Source organism: Elgaria multicarinata, chromosome 6 (genome assembly GCF_023053635.1).
Source record: "Elgaria multicarinata webbii isolate HBS135686 ecotype San Diego chromosome 6, rElgMul1.1.pri, whole genome shotgun sequence".
Lineage (NCBI taxonomy): Eukaryota > Metazoa > Chordata > Lepidosauria > Squamata > Anguidae > Elgaria > Elgaria multicarinata.
Genome location: NC_086176.1, coordinates 52709911 through 52730383, shown reverse-complemented (window position 1 = coordinate 52730383; position 20473 = coordinate 52709911). Strand labels below are relative to the sequence as shown.

At 38.2% G+C, this 20473-nt stretch overlaps 1 protein-coding gene across 3 annotated transcripts in view; it reads left to right on the top strand.

Moving 5' to 3' along the window:
• Positions 1–20473, top strand: part of FANCC (FA complementation group C) — an 86243-nt gene that overhangs the window by 10673 nt on the left and 55097 nt on the right. For 2 of the 3 annotated variants that reach the window (XM_063129415.1, XM_063129417.1), the window contains exons 2-4: positions 11175–11347; positions 13338–13422; positions 17291–17385. In XM_063129415.1, the coding sequence (XP_062985485.1) occupies positions 11183–11347; positions 13338–13422; positions 17291–17385 (345 nt within the window). In that variant the 5' untranslated portion in view covers positions 11175–11182. Of the gene's footprint in view, positions 1–6924; positions 7001–11174; positions 11348–13337; positions 13423–17290; positions 17386–20473 lie in introns of those variants that run through there. The other variant, XM_063129418.1, reaches the window with a different exon arrangement.

Here is a 20473-nt window from a genome sequence, read left to right as displayed (position 1 = left end):
ACAATGCTTGTGGGTATACAAAATTTTTAGTTGTTCCATTGTCTGTGCAGATATAGAGATTGTCTGGTTTGCCGACTCTAGAACACACAACATATAATTGTCCATGTGAGTGTCTAGATCTAAACCGCACAATTCTAAAGATTGGCCCTGAGCTTTGTTGATGGTGATTGCAAACGCCAATCGAACTGGGAATTGCAATCTCTTAAATTGAAATGGCATATCCGTTGGAATCAGAGGAATGAGGACATCTTCACCTTTGAAAGGTCCTGTCAAGATTGTTGCTTCTACGACGTTGCTTAGTAATTTTTTTACTGCAAGCCACGTGCCGTTGCAAAGTTTTGTGAGAGAACATGCAAATAGGAGAGGAGGCAGAGGCAGTGGATTGGCATACTGTTTGGTTTTTAAAAAAGGATGTTTTTACGGTGAGGAAGTTAGTGGAAACTCCTGGCAGTTACCTTTCTTCAGAATGTGTAACTGTCACAGGTGTGACATCTATATTCACTCAGCCAATTGTGAGAGAACATGCAAATAGGAGAGGAGGCAGAGGCAGTGGATTGGCCTGCTGTTTGGTTTTTTAAAAAGGATGTTTTTACGGTGAGGAGGTTAGTGGAAACTCCTGGCAGTTACCTTTCTTCAGAACGTGTAACTGTCACAGGTGTGACGTCTATATTCACTCAGCCAATTGTGAGAGAACATGCAAATAGGAGAGGAGGCAGAGGCAGTGGATTGGCCTGCTGTTTGGTTTTTAAAAAAGGATGTTTTTATGGTGATGTTAGTGTAAACTCCTGGCAGTTACCTTTCTTCAGAACGTGTAACTGTCACTGGTGTGACATCTATATTCACTCAGCCAATTGTGAGAGAACATGCAAATAGGAGAGGAGGCAGAGGCAGTGGATTGGCCTACTGGTTGGCGATGTCACAATGACCTATAAGAGCAAATAGGAGAGAACATGCAAATAGGAGAGGAGGCAGAGGCAGTGGATTGGCCTACTGGTTGGCGATGCCACAATGATCAGCAGGACTGGTTTTTAGGAGGCGTATTTCTTCGATTTTAAGACAAACTTTTGTCCCCATTTTACTGTACCCTGCCACGCGTTGCTGTGGCTCAGTCTGGTTAAATTGAAAAGAAAGAAAAGACAAAGCGGATGTTTCTAATATGTTTAATTTCACAATGCTTGTGGATATACAATATTTTTAGTTGTTCCATTGTCTGTGTAGATATAGAGATTGTCTGGTTTGCCGACTCTAGAACATGCAACATATAATTGTCCATGTGAGAAGCAATCTGTGTCTAGATCTAAACCGCACAGTTCTAAAGATTTGCCCTGAGCTTTGTTGATGGTGATTGCAAATGCCAATTGAATTGGGAATTGCAATCTCTTAAATTGAAATGGCATATCTGTTGGAATCATAGGAATGCGAGGAATGCGGACATCGTCACCTTTGAAAGGTCCTGTCAAGATTGATCTCCGACTATAACAATTGCCACTTCGTCTATAGTTGGAGCATTGAATCTTCGCACATGTTCTCCAGCAGGCGTTTTGTCAGCATGAATAACAATCTTGTGTGTATCAGATGGCATCATGTCAATTGCTGTTTTGAACAAATGTACTAAATTGTTTTTTTCATGAAATAGCTGTTGCAGTTTTGAAACAATGGACCTTTTTATGCCGGTATAAATTCCGCAGCGTGCATTCAATTCATCATTGCCATCACCAATGAAATACATTTGTAGGAATTTATGTTGACTATCTTGAAACGGAAGGAAGGAGCCGGCTTTATGATAAATTTGTCCTTTGACTTTGAAAGTTGGCATAAATGGAGCTGTGATGATTTCTGTGCCGAACGACATCATTTGGAAGCATGAGTTGTATTTCCTGATGTTAGATAGGAAATGCTTTGATTCTGCGGTATATCCGGCAAACAAAGTTTGTAATGGCTGTGGTGGTTCTCCGAGTTGAGGCAGTTTAATTTTTCCAGCAGCGCAACACATTCCTTTTGTTTCTCCATTAAATTTAAGAGCCTTGCAATAAGGACACACTTCAGTCATAGTGCCGATGAGAACATGCCGCCTCAAACTATAATCATCAGTTGGGTTGTACTGGAATGCAAGGCGATTGTAATCATGTGATTGTTTACCACGGAGTCGTGTTTGACGCTGATGTGCTGTTTCTCATTGACGTCTTTCAGCCACTCTCAGCCTGTCGCGTTCATTCTGTTGAGAACAAAGCAGATCTGAAGCTGTAGAACGCGATTGCCGTGCTCGCAACCGTGCATCCTCAAGTCTGGCTGAACGTTGCTTGGCTGGTTCCTTGGCACGTATTTGAGGCATTCTTTTTCTTTTTTTCTCGTTTGCTGATGCCCGTTCTTCCTCAGTCTGATTTGCAATTTCTCGTCGCAGTGCTTCCGCTCTGCGAGTACGACGACCTAAGTGTGATCTTCTGCGAGGCATTATTTGGATGAAGTAGAGCAGATTGTTTGGTTTTTTAAAAAGGATGTTTTTACGGTGAGAGGGTTAGCGGAAACTCCTGGCATTAACCTTTCTTCAGAACGTGTAACTGTCACAGGTGTGACATCTATATTCACTCAGCCAATTGTGAGAAAACATGCAAGTAGGAGAGGAGTCAGAGGCAGCGGATTGGTCTACTGGTTGGCGATGTCACAATGATCAGCAGGACTGGTTTTGAGGAGGCCTATTTCTTCGATTTTAAGACAAACCTTTGACCCCATATAGAACATAGTTACATAACAACGCTCGCATATTCGAATGCAACGTTGTGGCAAAATTTCAAAGCAATCGGTGAAGAACTTTCGGAGATATAACGTCTGTTTCGAACAGACATTTACATTTTTATTTATATAGATTATTATTATTTTATCCACTCATATATTGTATTTTCTCATAGCCTTTGCCTTGTTTGGCCCAACTCCACCACAACATAAGCACAGAACAACAATCCTATCTAGCCTGTGTTTCTGCACATGTCACTTTAGGATCTGAAAGCCCCGGAATGTTCAAGAAGCAAGAGTTATTACTTAGCTGGACAGAGCTTTTTTCATAAGATGAAAACTGAAATTAATGTCTGTGTTTGATCGGTAGGGATTTCATTTTTATGAGACTGTAAGTATAGGTTTAGTATTTTTTTAATTTTTAATTGTTATTTTTTATGTTAGAGAGAAATCTAGAGTTTTATTTAGGATGTTTTTTTTTTTAAATAGCAAATATATCAATTCTTATCCACCTTGTCTTATTATGTGATTCCTTTGTGTCTCCACCCTCCCTTCGGAAAATACTACTCTGAACACTTTCCGTAGAATATAGACAATTTAATTTTTCATGTTCCTATGCTCCCTCTCTTATTAACTTGGGGCTTTACTAATGTATATTAATGTATATATCGTATGATTGCAGTCCTTTGGTGTACTGTAGGTAGGACACTGCCTTTAGACCAAAGTTAACAAAAGTTACTGACTAAAATGTTACGACTGAGAGACTAATCCAGAGAGCTCACGACAGAATAAAGTTAATCTGTTAGAAATGCTGCTTACAGCATCTGAAAGATGTAACATACCCCATGCCTAAACTCCACAGGGTTCCCCACTTCCTAAAAGTATAGAACAACAATCATTTGACTGGGAGGTTCTGAGGCAGGAGGAGCCAGGCTTTATTTTGTTCTCTCCCAGAAAGCAGCTGGAGCAATTTGAGGAGAATTATAATTATCCAGAACTCCTCAGTCAGTGGTAATTTCATAGCAGCATGAAATGTAATAAGAAGACAGAATCAACGGCTGCAGTTAATACTGGGGGGAAAGGGAGTCCACACTTTGCAGCAGAGTAGGTATTAATTGGAGAAACTTAATTGTAACTGAAAATAAACCAGAGGGAATAGTTTTTCATTGTCGGTGGCATAGGTTACATGACCTTTCCCATCTATAATTTATGCTAACAAACTCTGTTAAGGTCTAATGTGTCAGGCAACTTGATCCTACGGTGCCTTTTTCAGCTGCTGCAGCAGCACAACCAGGTTTCTTTTGTTTCATGCTGAGCATCTCAAGACGTAGATCAGGACAGTCTTCACAGACATACTTTCCTTGACAGAGAGAATAGCCCTTTTCAAGATACTCTAGCCCTTTCACACCTTCAAAACATTTTCACTGTGCACATGGAACGGGCAAACAGGAATGTGCTTGAATTTCTATGCATTCAGTAAAAGGAGTGAATGGAGCCTAATGTGTACAGAAGAATAGCCTCTGTACATACAGTTGGGGATGCTTGTCTTTTAAATCTTGCTGTACAAAATAACATGGATACTGTTCTGGAATGTTTTATTTTACCATTTACTCTCAAGGCATTTTTGCACCTGGAGTGTTGGGATTTCTGAAATTGGTCTTAAAACTGCCTCGGTAGTTTAGATGGTTTCTTCTGTTCCCTAGTGCCCTCAAAATGGATTTCATTTGGGTGTAGTTCACTTTTAGGTAGTGCTCCACTTAAATCATAGTGTTCACCATTCCTTCCTTGATTCCACTCATTTTGGTTCTCTAGAAATTCTTTATTTCCCTCAAGGGAAGTGGCAGTCTCTGATTCTTTGAATGGTATACATGGAATGAGTGAAATCATTGTTTTTCTTGGCCTCTTGGGAAGTGCGTAGGTATATTAGAAAGTTATAATGAAGAAATGGAAAAAGAGGAATTTCCTCATTTGGATTTCATGTTCATTTACCACTAAGATGTCCTGCATAGTTAAGTGCCTTTTAAGCTTCTTTTTGCCAACTATCCAGAAGCTGTTTGTAAAAAGGCCTTATTTGATGAAGTAAGTCATAGCTCCCTTGGGTCTCCTGCTTTGGGTTTTTGAATTTATCTCCATAAGACTATTTATGAGAGACCCTAGACTCTGTAGTGGTAATAAAAGTGGTACCAATAGCAAATACTTCGAAAGTCTCTACTTAAGTTTTATCTGTTTACATTTTAAGGACATTATAGCAGATTTAAGTAAAATACAAATCAACTGAAATGGCTGTGGCAACAAACTTTGTAAAGCATCATGTACAGTGATGGTATTTTTTCTCTCACACACGAGTGTATACATACAAACATGCACATATATAAAGATAACTATTTCATGAAAAAGACCGTATAAAAAGAGGGGTCTTCTTCGCCAATATTCTGGCATTCCTTTTGCAAAATTTATTTTATCCATTTCTAGCTTTTAAAAAGACACAGGCTTAGGAAGTTGGAAGGACTTAAGGCACTCCACTCTCTTGCTCTCATTTTACAAGCTTGGAGGGAAAGGCAGGCAGGAGATACAGGACCAAAGATTGCCACACCTGTGTGATGCCCAAATTAATTCACAGTCCTTCCTTCTCTCTATAATGTGGAACAGGCAATAAAATGCACCTTGCAACTTGACTGTGATTAATAGTGCTCTCAAGTAGTGAGACACGACAGCAGTTGCTAGACTTTCATAATTCTAAAGATGGGATGTGGAAATGTGTTCTTGCGGGTCAACTGCACAGATCCAGGTTAACTAGTTAATGCCATTTATGATCCCCAAAACTGCATGTCCTTATAAAGCAATGGTAGGCAACTTGTGGCCCTTCTGGTGTTTTGCCTACAACTCCCAACATCTCCATGATTTACTGTGCTGGATCAGCTGATGGGAATTGTAGGCCACAACAAATGGAGGGCCACAAGTTGCCAGGACTGAGGTCAAATGCCCCATTAGACAGGGTGATGAGTAACCACCTGCCTAAAGGAGGTCCTTCATTTCTCCATTGAGAGTTGGAAGATCTACCTAGAGTTTGTTCAGTGAGTCAACTCTAGAATTGAATAGAGTTATTATCAAGGCTGGCTCATCCTCCAAGCTCAGGGATATCTCTCCCATATAGTTAGGTATCAAAATAGCCTCTACCTCAAGGAGAGGGATTCCTAATTCAGGAATAGCAGGTTAGTTTGCATAGCTGTTTTTACTCCAGATCTCTGAGCTGTTACTTCACATCCTATTCTTGCTTCAGCTATAGCTACCATTCTATAAGTGGGCATAGCTTGTCCGAAGCACACAAAACAGCCTACAGTTGTGTAGAGCCCCTATCCCCTAGGAGATAGAGGTCAAGTTAATTGTCTACCTTTTCATAAGTGCAGTTTAGCAAGACACTCTTGGAAGGAACATAAATCAACCATAAGTTTAATAACTTCTAAATTGACATAGGTAATTTTAGATTTCACCCATGGCAAGGGAGGGAAGCTGATGGTTCCCTGATTGAAAGAGAAATCCTTGAAGGGAACATTTTTGGCCAGAGAATGTATTGGGCCAAGTTTCATGAACCATTCCAAAACAATTGAGAATCAGTTTTTGAGAGCAATTTTATGCATAGAGTAGTAATACTACACATTACTTTATACAAATCTATGGTGCTACCACACTTAGAATACTGTGTATCTTTCTGGTCATCATACCTAAAAAAAAGATATTTTAGAGCTGGAAAAAGTGTCCAGGCTGCCATGACCAACTGAATGGCTTCATACTGCTTGCCAATCATAGGGGATTGGTTTTTTACTGTCTAGTTAACATTTTTCTACACTATTCAGTTGAAAAGGCTCTCAGAGTGGCTTACATAAGATCAAGAAAACAAAACAGTCCCTGTCTGCAGGCTTACAAACCAAAATACATGACACACAAAATACATGACACACAAAATACATGACACACAAGAGGGATGAGGAGTGCAGAGAAAACCAAGCAAACTCAGACACTAATTCTTAAAGTTATGTGGTAATTCTCATAATGAAGAGCTGGAAAGAGAACAGTTCAGGGAGATGAGCAGCCAAATCATTCAGAGAAGCTCAGAATGCCGCTGCTTCACAGATATCCCACCACTGTTCCCTGATGGAATGACTTCTGTAGCTAAAGGACGAGTGCTGTTGAGCTGGTCTCTTAGCAGAGCCAATGAAATGGACCTGCTTGACATCTCTGTTCCCTTTTGTGCCTGAAAAGGATTTTTGAGGTGAGTGCACTCAATTTGTGCAGAGCTTGATAGTCTAGACAATAAAATTTGTCCTCCAAGCCCTGGATTCCATGATTAGACATTAGAAAAGATTTTGTTGTTGACAGTTCCATTCTTTGAGAAGTTGGAATATTTGTGAACATTCCATGATATCCCCCAAACTTGGTTGTTAGCAGATTTTTTTCTCTGTGTAAATTCTCTTACAATACAATCCTATACATATCTCCTTAAAAATAAGGCCCATTAAATTCAGTGGGACTCACTCCCAGGTAAGTGTGTATATGATTGGAGTCTTAGGCCTCATCTACACCAAGCAGGAGACTGCAGTATGAAAGCGGTATATAAAAGGCAAGAGCCACACCAAGCAGGATATAGCAGTATGAAAGAGGTATATGGTCTGTGTCAATGGGCCCCAACAGTTGTCAGTACACTTCAATACCTCTATAAAGCAGTAGTGTGGCTCCTGCCTTTTATATACCGCTTTCATACTGCAATATCCTGCTTGGTGTAGATCAGGCCTTAGTGTATTGCAAGATTGGTTGTATTTGGATATAGGTTATATAAGATAAATAAGTAAGCTTTTGTGCTACCCCGGCCCTTGAGCAACTGAATGCTCATTATCTTTCCCCCAACAGTTGGCTAATAAAGCATAGGATTTATAGTTTGATTTTATCCAAATCCATAAAACTTTAGTTGACAGAAACAACAAAAATGCAAATGAAGCCCACATAATTGCAATGCAAACAATGTGGTCTTTGTTTACATTTTCTTTGATATACTTCTTAATGCAGACATTGTTGAACTCTAGCTGCCAAGCTGACCTGAGTTTTTCCCCTTTGGGTGGGGTCCAAATGCATAAAAGTGTATGAAAAAATACAGCACTCCCCCCCACTCTTTTTTTAAAATTCTATTTGCAACTTCTTTTTAAAGAAACGTTGGTTTGGATTGTCAACTACTTACGGCTTGTTAGATAACTGTTTTTCTCTTTTCATGGCAGCAATAAATTTCTGATGTTAAATTTCCCCCACTTCCCCTGTGATTTTTGAGGATTGCCAGTAGAGTCTTCACATCACAAATCATGGTTGCTATCACCTGATAAAACTGGAGGGACATGGAGTCCCGCCCTCGTTTTCTTTTTATCCCTTTGAATTCTTTCCTGCCCCCATCCTCCCTGAGGAATATGCCTCTTGTGCTCTTCACTTAGGCCCAATCTACACCAAGCACGATATTGCACTACGAAAGCAGCATGAAAGCGGTATGTAAAAGGCAGGAGCCACACTACTGCTTTATAGCGGTATTGAAGTACACTGACAACTGTTGGGGCCCATTGACACATACCATATACCGCTTTCATAGTGCTGTATCTTGCTTGGTGTGGATCCTGCCTTTTATATACTGTTTTCATACCGCTTTCATAGTGCTATATTGTGCTTGGTGTAGATTAGGCCTTAGAGAGGTGAGCTGTAAGACGGGGCTACAGGGGTTTAAGTTCCTTTTAAAAAAATGTTTTTATTGATTTTCTATAACTACATAATAACCATATTTCTAAACAATACAAACAATATGATATGTAATAATAACCCCGTAATACATAATACATAATAATACATACTTAAACAAACTAATAAACATACATTTTCTTCATTTAATTCTGCTTTGATCTAATCATTGATTAACTTTAAAGTGCACCCTCAACCCAGGGATCTTATTTTGATTTCCAAAATCTCATTGATTCTTCTGGAGGTGTTTTCCCTCTTCCCCTTAATAATACAAAGTCCAGAAACTTTTGGATGAGAGAGCACTAGGGAGTTACAGTGCGTTTTGTAATACCTATTTGCTAAGAGATATGCAAGTTGAGTAGGAAGGGGGATCACTTTCCCAAAAAGCTTCTCCTTCAACGCCCCCGCCCACCCAAGACTCCTAAACAGCTGCAAAGACTTGGGGCTAAACTAGATTAAATCAGATCAGACTCAGATATGAGAGTGTTGTGCTAGAAGAGGGCTTTTTTTTTTAACCCGTGCATCTTTTCCCAGGGTACATCTCAACCCAACAAACGGCTATGGCATGAGGGACCATGTTTTTTAAAAAATCTTAGCTTAATACCATGGTCCTGACCTGTGTCTGTTTTTATATTTTTTTAAAGATCCAGGAGTTCTGTGTTTTTATCTACAAAATATGCATACTGCATTAGTTTGCTTTAGTTCCACCATGACTTGTTGGTGTGTCATAGCTGGCAGAAGTATTCTCCAGCGTTAATGAGCCATTTAAGAAATTTTGTCTGGATGTTAGGATCTGTTTAAGGTAGGATGGTTCCTGGAATTTGATCTCTCTTACTTTCTCTTGATGGCTGTTCCTTGTCAATCAGTTGTTTGGCTGCAAATTTTCCCCAAAGCATGGATTTTTACACCCAGATGTGACATTTGCAAAGGTTAAAGGGACTGCTGCTTCTATTTACTTCAGGTTTAAAGAAGTGAACGTATCCCAGTATCTCTGACAGCACCATCTGCCTGTCTGACATGTCATCCTTACCTTCATTATTATTATTATTATTATTATTTATTTATATAGCACCATCAATCTTCTTTAGGAAGGAAATTTAATCAGTGGAAATTGTTTTGGACACATTGTTCTGCAATGATCCCTTCCTTTAAACCTTTTTGATATGAATCAGTGCCGTTGCAACAGAGATTTTAGTGGCACTAAAGTGGTGGCAAAATCAAGGGTTATGAATGGTGCCTGTTTATTACTTTATGGCTCATGTTTTAAAAGTGGTGAGCTGTGATCTTTGTCATGTGTGTTGGAGCATTCACAAGATTGGCCAGCATGTGCCAAATGGCAACTTGTAGTGGCCTCATCACATCACCCTCGTACAAAAATGACCAGCTGCATTGGTCTTAGGGGAGCATAGAGAAAGAATCGGAGTGAGTTGGATTGTATACTGGCCGGAGAGTTCACATTACGCCAATCCTTTTACAACTTCATTGGCTGCCAGTCCAGGTCCGGGCCCGATTCAAAGTGCTGGTATTGACATTTAAAGCCCTAAACGGTTTGGGGCCAGGTTATTTGAAGGAATGCCTCCTCCCATATGTACCTACCTGGCCCTTAAGATCATCTACAGGGGCCCTTCTCCGTGAGCCCCTGCCAAAGTTAGTGAGGCAGGTGGCTACTAGAAGGAGGGCTTTCTCCGCTGTGGCACCCCGGTTGTGGAATGAGCTCCCCAGAGAGGTCCGCCTGGCGCCTACACTGTACTCCTTTCGTCGCCAGCTGAAGACTTTTTTTATTCTCTCAGTATTTTAACACTTAATTTTAACTTAAATTTAAATTTTATTGTTCTAACTCTGTATTTTAATCTTATATCAATTTTGCTGCGTGGTTTTATCCTGGTTGTGCTTTTTATACTGTATTTTGTAATTGTGCTTTTAACATGTTGGTTGTTTTATTATGGTTTTAATTTTTGTGAACCGCCCAGAGAGCTTTGGCTATTGGGTGGTATAAAAATTTAATAAATAAATAAATTAAATAAATATTAGTACGGAGGGGTTTGGTAGACTGACAGTTCCTCCAATTTCAAGGAAGTCAGAAAGAGGATAACCAAATTTCTCTTTGCCTGAAACTGTAATTTATGGTTGAGTTTTGATGCTGACATGGTTATACAGAATGCTTGAATACGTATTTTACATGGAAAGTTGTGATTTATTATATTTTAAAATACTTCAGATTTGTGAATGTTGGGAATTAGCAGTGTTGCTCTTGTTCCAAACATGTGGTTTCTGGGTGAAGTATTGCAGCCCAAGGGTGTCTTTAGTTTAAAAAGTAGGGTTCTGACTGCATTTGTTTCCCACAGCCTACAGATTGTACATGCCTCTGTGTGTTTCCTTGAGTATTCTTACCAATACAGTTTTACTTCTCTTGTAACAAAATATTGATTAGTTAGCATTAATAGTAAAAGTGTGAGTCCCAGCAAAGTGATGCATTTTGGTATTTTTAGTTACTATTCTTCCACTCCTACTTTTGACACACAAAAGCATTCTGTTTTAGAAGCTATGAGAGTAACTTATGCATCAAGCAAACTGCAAAAAACAGTTTAATTCTACACTTCATGTGTTAAACATTAGCTAAGATTTTTCTCACAGATAAATTTTTCCTTTTCTCCTCCCTGTCCCCTTTCTTTAAGGTGACAGAATGGCCGAAGATACTACATCCACTAAATTAAGCTTGGAGTTTTGGCTGCACAAGACTCTTGAGTGGGGTCAAATCACCACTTTAGAATCTCAGCAAGATGTTTGCCTTCACTTGCCTGAATTACAGGAATTTCTACTGCAGATTTATGGAGCTTTGAAACATATGGTAAGTGAATTAACTGGAAGAATGAACTGTTTCGAAGACTGTTACAGAAACGTTCTGCACCCCACATTTTGACAAGACAAAGTTAACAGTAGCAGAGAGCCTTGTAGTATTGACCTAATGTATTGCTGGATCACAGAAGTAAATTGGGGAAACAGCCACAGGTAATGCAAACAGGAATGTGTTTCCTGTGTCCCTGATTTATTGTGAAAGGGCCTTTTTCTTCTTGATTAGTTATGTTCTCACATGAGATTTCCTAACCAACACAGTAACCTTTTAAAAAAAGACTTTTTAAAATAAACAAGTATTTGATTCTGGTTTTCAGCTCATAAATTTGATTATTTAAAGACCCTTAACATACAAAATTGTAACCGATCTCCTAAATCATAAAGAGTTTGTTGACATATTAACCTTACTGCTGTGGCATACAAAGAAATTTCAGGCCACCACCATTGGATCATATACAAATACAAATAATTCTAGTTGTGTCTGTGCGATTTTAGTATTGTCTATTAATAATTTTTAGAAGAAAATAGCAAGCAATTAGGGCATTTTGTATGCACTAAAATTGACTTTACTCATAGAACATTTAGCCTATGTTATTAGTATAAAAGATGAGAAAAGTGTGTTTAAAAATAGTCATTGTGAAGTGTCAGATAAGGTAAAGAAAAACTGATTATAAGTCAGTGATTGATAATATATTTGTGAGAGTGAAAAACCTTTCCTTGAAAAGGTCTCATTGCAATGAATTCTGTGTGAAACTTGTCCTCTGTGTTTGGCCCCAATAAGTCTAGGGCTAGCCCCAAACGTGGGGAAAATCTGAAGAATTTATTGAAACAGTATGTGATTACTATCTTTTCTGCTACTTGCATATTATCTCAGTTTAGTACCATTTAAAAACCCATCATTTATTAGACAGTAAAGCTACTAAAATGGGAAAAAATGACTGCATAAGAATGTTTATAAACTGTACTATGTATTACTTTTATAGCAAAGCTGCTTTCCATTTGGTTAAATTTTGTTTAGGTTCTGTAGCTGTAGTGTCTGTTAAATTTCAGGTTGTAACTGCCTAAGTATGATATCATGTAGAATATAGCAAACAGTAACAGAAACTTCAGGAGTTCTTTGTACTGTAGTTACTACTCAACCCTTCATATAATCCATAGTATGATGTAAGAGGCATGATATTTTGAATAATTTGTTATTTTTATTTATTTGACTTAACTCATCCCATCTTGAAAGCTAGGGAAAACAACAATAGATTAAGACCATGTGTTCATTTTTATTTTCTTAATGGAACAACTATTTAAATCTCACCCTATATGGGCCTCATCTAGGCTACAAAAAAGGTGGATTAAGTAGAAAGGTCTGGCAGTTCTTATGAATGATGCTCAATCTATGGTGAACATTTTTGTCAGTTTGGGAATGGAATTCTCCACTTATGGAGAAGGCACCTGCATTGCCTCATGTTCTAAGGCAGGCCAAGCACAACCATCCAGTCACATATTGTGGCATCTGTTCTGTACAGTCAAGTTGCAGGAGGCTTTACGCTCTCTTTTCATATTCTCTATCATCATGTTTTCTGACTGTACCTCTCCAAGAAACAAGAAATAATAGTGGAGTGATTAGTGTTCAGCCAGCCAGAGGTGCTTGTGTGTGTTGGGGTGGGGTTGTGTGTACAGCTATGACTGACTGTGCTCCCAATTTGTTTCCCAAGTGTGTGGTAAGAGCTTAGCCTATCTAAAGCGTGTGGCTGTGGTTCACACAGTTTCCCTTCTGTAGTTCAGTGCATACTTATGTGTCATCTTTGCAGAAGCTCCTGCTACTATCTGTAGAGTTATTAGGGTTGAGGCAACAGTTTTTGTCTATGAGCTTTGTCTTTGAAGATGATGTGTCCTACATATTCGTTTCTGCAGAGCCCCTATCATTCTGAATACTTTATCCTTTCTGACATGCATTATTTTGTAAACTGAGCAAACATTTTAATTTTCAGAGCTGTACTACTGCAATTCAAGAGTTTCCATTAATTGGTCAATTATTGGGAAGGCTTTGTTGGAATCCCTTTGTCATTGGCTATGGTGAGTCTTTGAAATTACCTTTGTGAAAGAAATATATCTGTTACTGGATTTTGTTAGCTGTTTGTTAGGAATAGTCATTAAAATAATAATACTTTAAAATATGTAAGTAAAAAATAATGTAAAAACGTCTAATACATAGTTGTCCAATTTGTTTAAAGTTGTCCCATTGAAATTAGTGAGACTAAAGTTAGTTGTGAACAAAAGCGTTATCTAGAACATGCTGCGTTAGGCCATTGGTCCACGAAGCTCAGTATTATCAACACTGACTGGCAGCATTTCTCCATTGTTTCAGGCAGGGGTTCTTCCCATCCCTACTTGGAGATGTCAAGGATAGAACCTGGAATTTTCTGCATGTGCTTTATCATTAGGCTCGGCCCCCGCTCCTTATATGCTGTCAAATAGAACTGTCAAATATCATGAGAAATGCTCCAGATATATGTTGATATATAGTACTGTGCAAAAGTCTTAGGCCACCAAAGAAATTTTTGTTTAAAGTTAGGTATTTGGGCATTAAGTGTTTATTTGCTTAGAAAATACTGTATAACTTTAGAATAAATACAAATAAACATTAATATAATAAAAACATTACATGTTATTGATACCTTGTGAGATGGCTAGAAGAACACAGGTTTGTTTCCCAATCCTCTCCTTGACCTGCCCCAGCCATTCCATGTAGTTTCATTTCATGTACTGTATTTGTTAAATCCTCAACCTAGGCCTAATCTACATCAAGCAGGATATTTCACTAGGAAAGCAGTATGAAAGCGGTATATAAAAGGTAGGAGTCACACCAAGCAGGATATAGCAGTATGAAAGTGGTATATGGTATGTGTCAATGAGCCCCAACAATTGTCAGTGCATTTCAATACTACTATAAAGCAGTACTGTGGCTCCTGCCTTTTATATACTGCATTCATATCGTTTTCATAGTGCAATATCTTGCTTGGTGTAGATTAGGCCTTAATGAATTATTGATTAGCTGAACCAGGTGTACTGGTGGTGGAATTTAACAAATACAGCATGCAGAATGGGTCGGGTACCTCGAGGAGAGGTTTGGAAATGGCTAAGATAACAGTTTGACAAACATAAAATCATAGTTTTGCATCAACAAGGCAATTCTCAATGAGCAATAGCCCACCTAACCGGATTTTCAAGATATAGGGTTCAAGCTGTCATAAAGAATTTTGAAGAAACTGCAGTGGAAGACCCAAAAAGCTGTCTGCATCTGATGAACTGTACTGAAAGGTCACCTTGAGGGACAGAAGGAAATCCAATGAAGTGCTTGTTCAACATCTGGTTGAGTCAGGTGGCACCAAAGATGCCAATATATCAGAAGAGTTGGTGAGAAGTACATTGATGCCTGTCTGCAGCCTTCTGTGAAACATGGTGATGGCTCTGTCATGGTCTGGGGGTACATTTCAGCTGATGGTGTTGGGAATCTGAAGGAGATCTGCACTGCTGCTTTATAGTGATACTGAAGTGCTCTGCTAACTTTTGGGACACATTACACATTCCATATACTGCTTCCATAGTGTTATTTCCTGCTTTTTGTTCCACATTGTCCAAAATACTGCAACAAATGTCATTGTGTGTCCTACGAGATTTAAATGCACAAGAGGGGTGTAGCATTAACATGATGGATCATAATGATTTGACACAAGGTGTAGATCTGGCCCTGGTCAAAATCGATGGAATTATGAATGCTGAGAAATATAAACAGATCTTGATTCATCATGCTGTAACTTCAGAAAAAGGACTGATTGGAAAAAATGTTATCTTTCATCACAATAACGACCCCAAACACTCAGAAAATACGATTAAGACCTATTTAGAGTGGAAGTCTGGAGATGGAACACTCATAATATTAGATTGGCCAACTCAAAGCTCAGACCTCAGTGTAATTGAAGCTGTGTGGGTTCATTTGGACAGGGAAAAGAACAAAAAGCAGCCAAAGTCAAAAGAAGAGTTATGGCAAATCCTGCAAGAAGCTGGGAAGAATTTACCACAGGACTACTTGAAAAAATTACACAACAGTCTACCAAAGCGAATTGCTTCAGTTTTGCATTCTAAGGGAAGCCACACAAAATACTAACTTGTTTTAATAATACAAGTAGTTTTTGTTACTTTTCATTGTAGTAATGTTTCTTGGTGTTTACTTCAATGTTATATAGTTCCCCCCCCCCCGAACAAATAAACACTTACTGCTCTGATAAATGACTTCAATTTGCATATTTCATAGTGGACTAAGATTTGGCACAGTACTGTAAATAAAAAAGAAATCCTGAAATACTCCATGAAACAGATATCTAAAATCTCTAATTTGGACCATTAATGCTACAACAGTCAACACATTGAGAAAAGTGCCAATAGTCTCATGCTTGTATATTATATTAAATTAATAATGAGATTTTCCTTTGTAGATGAAGTTTTGATCTCCCAAGTAAACATGTCAATTTATTTGTGGGGTGCCGTTTTTCTGCCTCTCATGTCCCCCACACTCCCACATTTTTCTTCTACTTTATTCTATACAGCCAACTGAGAATTAGCCTGATAGATTCTCAGCTATGGTTTTAAAATGAGTTAAGAGAACACAGACATATTTTCTAGTTTACTTGTTTGTCAGCATCACTACATTGTTATGTCTTCCATTGTACCTTTACATGAGACACAGCTGAAGTTTTGTTTAAGTAGAGGTATTCATGGTAGTGATCCAAGAGATTTCTGCCATGGAACTTCCAGGGATGATGACATTCTTCCCAGCAAGAGGTCTATCAGGGAAGACAGATCTAGTTTGCACAAACAACGAAAGTGCTGGGGTGTTGTGCATGAGCAAGAGAGAGCAGATGTGCCGGTTTGTTGTTGGGTTAACAGCTGGGTTGCTTAGTGTGGCATCACTCACAGGGCTTTGGATTGATAGCTCTCTTCCCACCACCAACAGAATATTCAGCTGTTCTCTGAGTTGCTGCAAAAGGCTCTGTTTATTTGGGTATACTTTTTTTAATGTGCAAAGCTCAATTTCTTCTTCTTTTGAATGTAAAGTTGTAATTGCAAGGTTCATTGCCCCATCCCTAAAATGTAATATGATTTAGCTGTAGTTTGTAAAGTATCAAATTGTACAATTTTATAGTTTATAAAAATATATGTATGGCATGGAGAAAGTAGAAAGAAGTTCATCTCCTCTCATAATGCTAGAATTTGGGCTAATCCAATAAAATTGGCTTGCATACATTATAATTCAGTATTACTAGTTACACATACTAAAATAACTCACAATAGTCCAAAACACACCAGTGAACTATAATAAATACACTGCCCAAAAAACAAAAACAAAGGAACAGGGAAAAAGAGAAAACTAAAATAACAAGAAAACCTAAATGTTAATCCAGGAAGGGCAGTATCCTAGTTGGGTAGTTTTTTTTATTTAATATAATATTGGTTTTCTTTGTATATAAGTGTTGCTTTTAGGCATACTTAAATTTTATCAATAAACTGGGGAAAAGACAAAGAAGTTGCAAAAATAATTGGGATGGGTCCAGAAGAAGTTAGTCAGGCATTAGTTCCAATGAAATCCTATTGGAGTCCATGGGACAAATGTGTGACTAGCTGCCTTTGGCTCCATCCCATTATTATACAAAATTGTGCCACTTTTCTATTAAAATACATGTACTATGTAATAAAAGGCAAGAAGAAACAGTGTCTATATGTGATTAATGGAAAGGCTTTGAAGTCTCATAGTACAAAAAATTAGGGATAAAGATTGACTTTGGTCCTTAGGTTTTTTGTTTATTAACATGAGCAAAAATTTGCTCTTGCTCTGCTTTGATTTTTTTTTTTTAAAAAAAAATCTTATTTGGATTGCTATCTGCAGATGAATGCCAGAAGATTCTAATGTGGTGCTTATGTTGTCTGTACAGTGGTGAACCACAGAACCCTGTGGAATTGAAGGCCAACAGCTGGATACAAGTAAGCAAATGAATCCTCCCCTTGACTGCTTTAAATTAAGTTGATTATTTAAAGGTGCAGCATCTACAGCATAGAGACAGTGTGTCATTTTTAGAAACCACTCTAGAGACATCCTACATTCACATTGTATTGAAATGTGTTCTACTTTAATTAAAACACAATCTGTGCTGTCTCTCATTTTGAACATTAAAAAAAGATGTGGTGTTTAAACTGAAGTAATTTTAATAGCTATTAATACAGTGGAGCCTAAACTCTGGCAACTTCAAGTGAAGAATAAAGTCCACAAATCAGCAAACAAGAGAGTGCTATCAAAGCAAACTTTCAGTTAGGGAAAATAATGTAATCTGGAGAGATGCCATAGTTCGTTTTGAAAACCGTTTATATATATGCTCTATAATCTTGTCTTTTGTTTTTGTTTAGCCTTGGGAGAAACTAATTGTATCCAACTTTTATTCAGAGACAGTGAAGGAAAATATTTGTGTGCAGTTGAATTTTTTTCCAGTTAGCTCTCAGTTAAATGAATCCACAATTGCTTGAATTCTACACTCTGAAGTCTTTAATATAGACTCTTATAGCTGTTGTGGTATGTGTGTGTTTTTATTCATGTTATGCACTTACTCCTCAATCTGGCAAAATACTCAAGTTTATGTATAGAAATATTTTCAGTCTGTTTTATGCACATGTTGAAATGCATGTTTCATAAATATCTTCTCACAGGACAGACCCATATATTCAGGAATATGTATTGGAAAAAAGTAAAGACATAAATGTTAACAACATTTCTATTCAGCTACATATAAAGCTATATAGCATGGTTCAGATGGTGAAATCTTGGTTTATTAAATCAAGTTATGCATGAGTTTATTGGCTCGCACATAGCCTCTTTGCTATAACTTTGTTCCTCTGTTCACATGAATGGTGAAATGACCTAGGAAGCTGCAGTTAATCATAGTTTCCTGTTATGTCTGAATCAGGAACTATGGTTAAAGGCTCTTAAACAAGCCAGGATTCAGAAGCCAGCTTTAAATTTTTGAGGAATGATGTGGCAGCAAAAGGGCTCATACATATCCTAGCTTATTATGATAGGATTTGATGGTCCAAGCACAGACTATGTTGAAATATAGGGCTGTTTTTTACACAACGCCAAACTATAGTTTAGCCTTGGACTCATACTTTCCTCCTTTTCCAGTGCTGCTGCAAGGAGTACTTTGGAAGCCTGTTTTACATTTACCACTGTTTGCCCTGTCATTTGAACCTGGCAAACTGTAGTTAATCTGAAGTATGGTTAATGGAATGAAGCCAATATCAAACAATTGTGACTTGCAAACTCTTCATCTTTTGAGCAGGCTTCCCAGCTGCTAGAAATGTGGATGCTTGTGTCTTCCGCTTCCTCCCACAACTCTGAGTGGGAGGAACTGGAAGGTATTTGTACCACTTTCCGGTAGCTCTGAGAGTTCCATGATGATGACAGTGGTGATTAAGTGCATCATAAGCTCTACTCTTTCCTGAGGTTTGCCTCATATTATATAAACCAGTTAAGCCTGCCATCAGAGACAATCTGGCTTCTGGTGGGTTTGCTGTCACAATACCATCTGATACTTGATAAATGGAAGTAGGTCTGAATAAGAAAGAACAAAGAAGAATCTCTAATATTATAGGACAGTAGGTTTCAAACTGTGTTCTGGGTAGCCCTAGTGTTCCTTGGAAGCTTATCAGGAATTCCTCAGTGAAGACCCCACTAATGGTGGACAAATTGCCCAAAGACAGCTTATCCACCATTACCTGTCTTCTTCTGCAATGTGGAGATGCAGACAAGTGTTGGGTGTGTTAAGAAACATTCTTAAAAGCCTGCTCATGCAGGCCACAAATTCTTTTTAGAAATTAGTCCTCCACAGGCACATTTCTCCAGTGTGAGATCAGTGGGTAGGCTTCAAAGGTGCCTAGTGCAAATGGAAACGCACTTCTGCTCATGCAAGATGTCTCCCCTGAATTCTGCCGATTCCTGCCTTCTGTTGTAGCACACACACCATGCCGCTTTAGAGGGTCACTCAACCCTTGAGTGGCTTTTAAGGAGGAGCACAGGGAGCTGCAGTTATGGGAGAGATGGCATGTCCCCGTTGCTCAAGCAAAATTCTGCTTGTGCTTCTCTGGATGCAACCTAGCATTGTAAATGAAGTTCCAAAATCTTTGGGGCTTTAGAATTCCATTCACCTAGAAAATAGACAATTTGGAAATCATGTAAAAGGTGTGATGTATTTGGTCAGTATCATAAGTTTTAGTGGTCTTGAAAGAGCTCTACAGAACTGCAATCTAAGGTCTTTGTTCATCTACTAGCCAGATGTAATGAAGAAAGATAAAATATTCCACAGACTTCTAACCTATGAAATCAGCCATGACCTGGTGAAACCACTGTGTTAATGAAAGTGATATAGTTTCCACATTAATCATCATCTACTATGAGTGAATGTTTTGAAGCTATACATCATGGGTTATGCTGTTGCAACATAGATTGTTGTCCAGGCAATTGGAAGTGTTAAACACACACACACACACACACACACACACACACACACACACACACACACACATTCAGCTAGTTCCTAAATTAGTGTTTCAGAAGAAAAAAGTTAGTTCTGCTATAGCTATAATCAGTATTAACCTATTTCGTTCTTTTGACTAGTTTTCATTTGTTATAATAGTGTGTAGAATTGATACTGAAATGTTCAGGTTTTGTTTTGTTTACACAGCTATATCTTTAAATTGAATTCATCAAATCAAACCCAGGTTAGAAAGCATAGAGAACTTTGATTTCTATAACTATATCCCCTTAACATGAAGGAAAGTGTCCAAACTAAGCACTAAATTGGCCAACATTTAGTTAGATATATTTGAGGTAGCCTGATGCTTTGTGGTACTAATTCATAAAAATAATAGTATTAAATTATTCAGTAATCATGAAAACCTTAGTGAATAATTTGCTTGCTCCAGTGGAAATATGTGAGGTTTCTTTTCTTTTCTGGCAATATGCACCACACTTGGACTATGTTGTTATATTATCTTGGAAGTAGCAGTATTGCAGGCTAGGCAC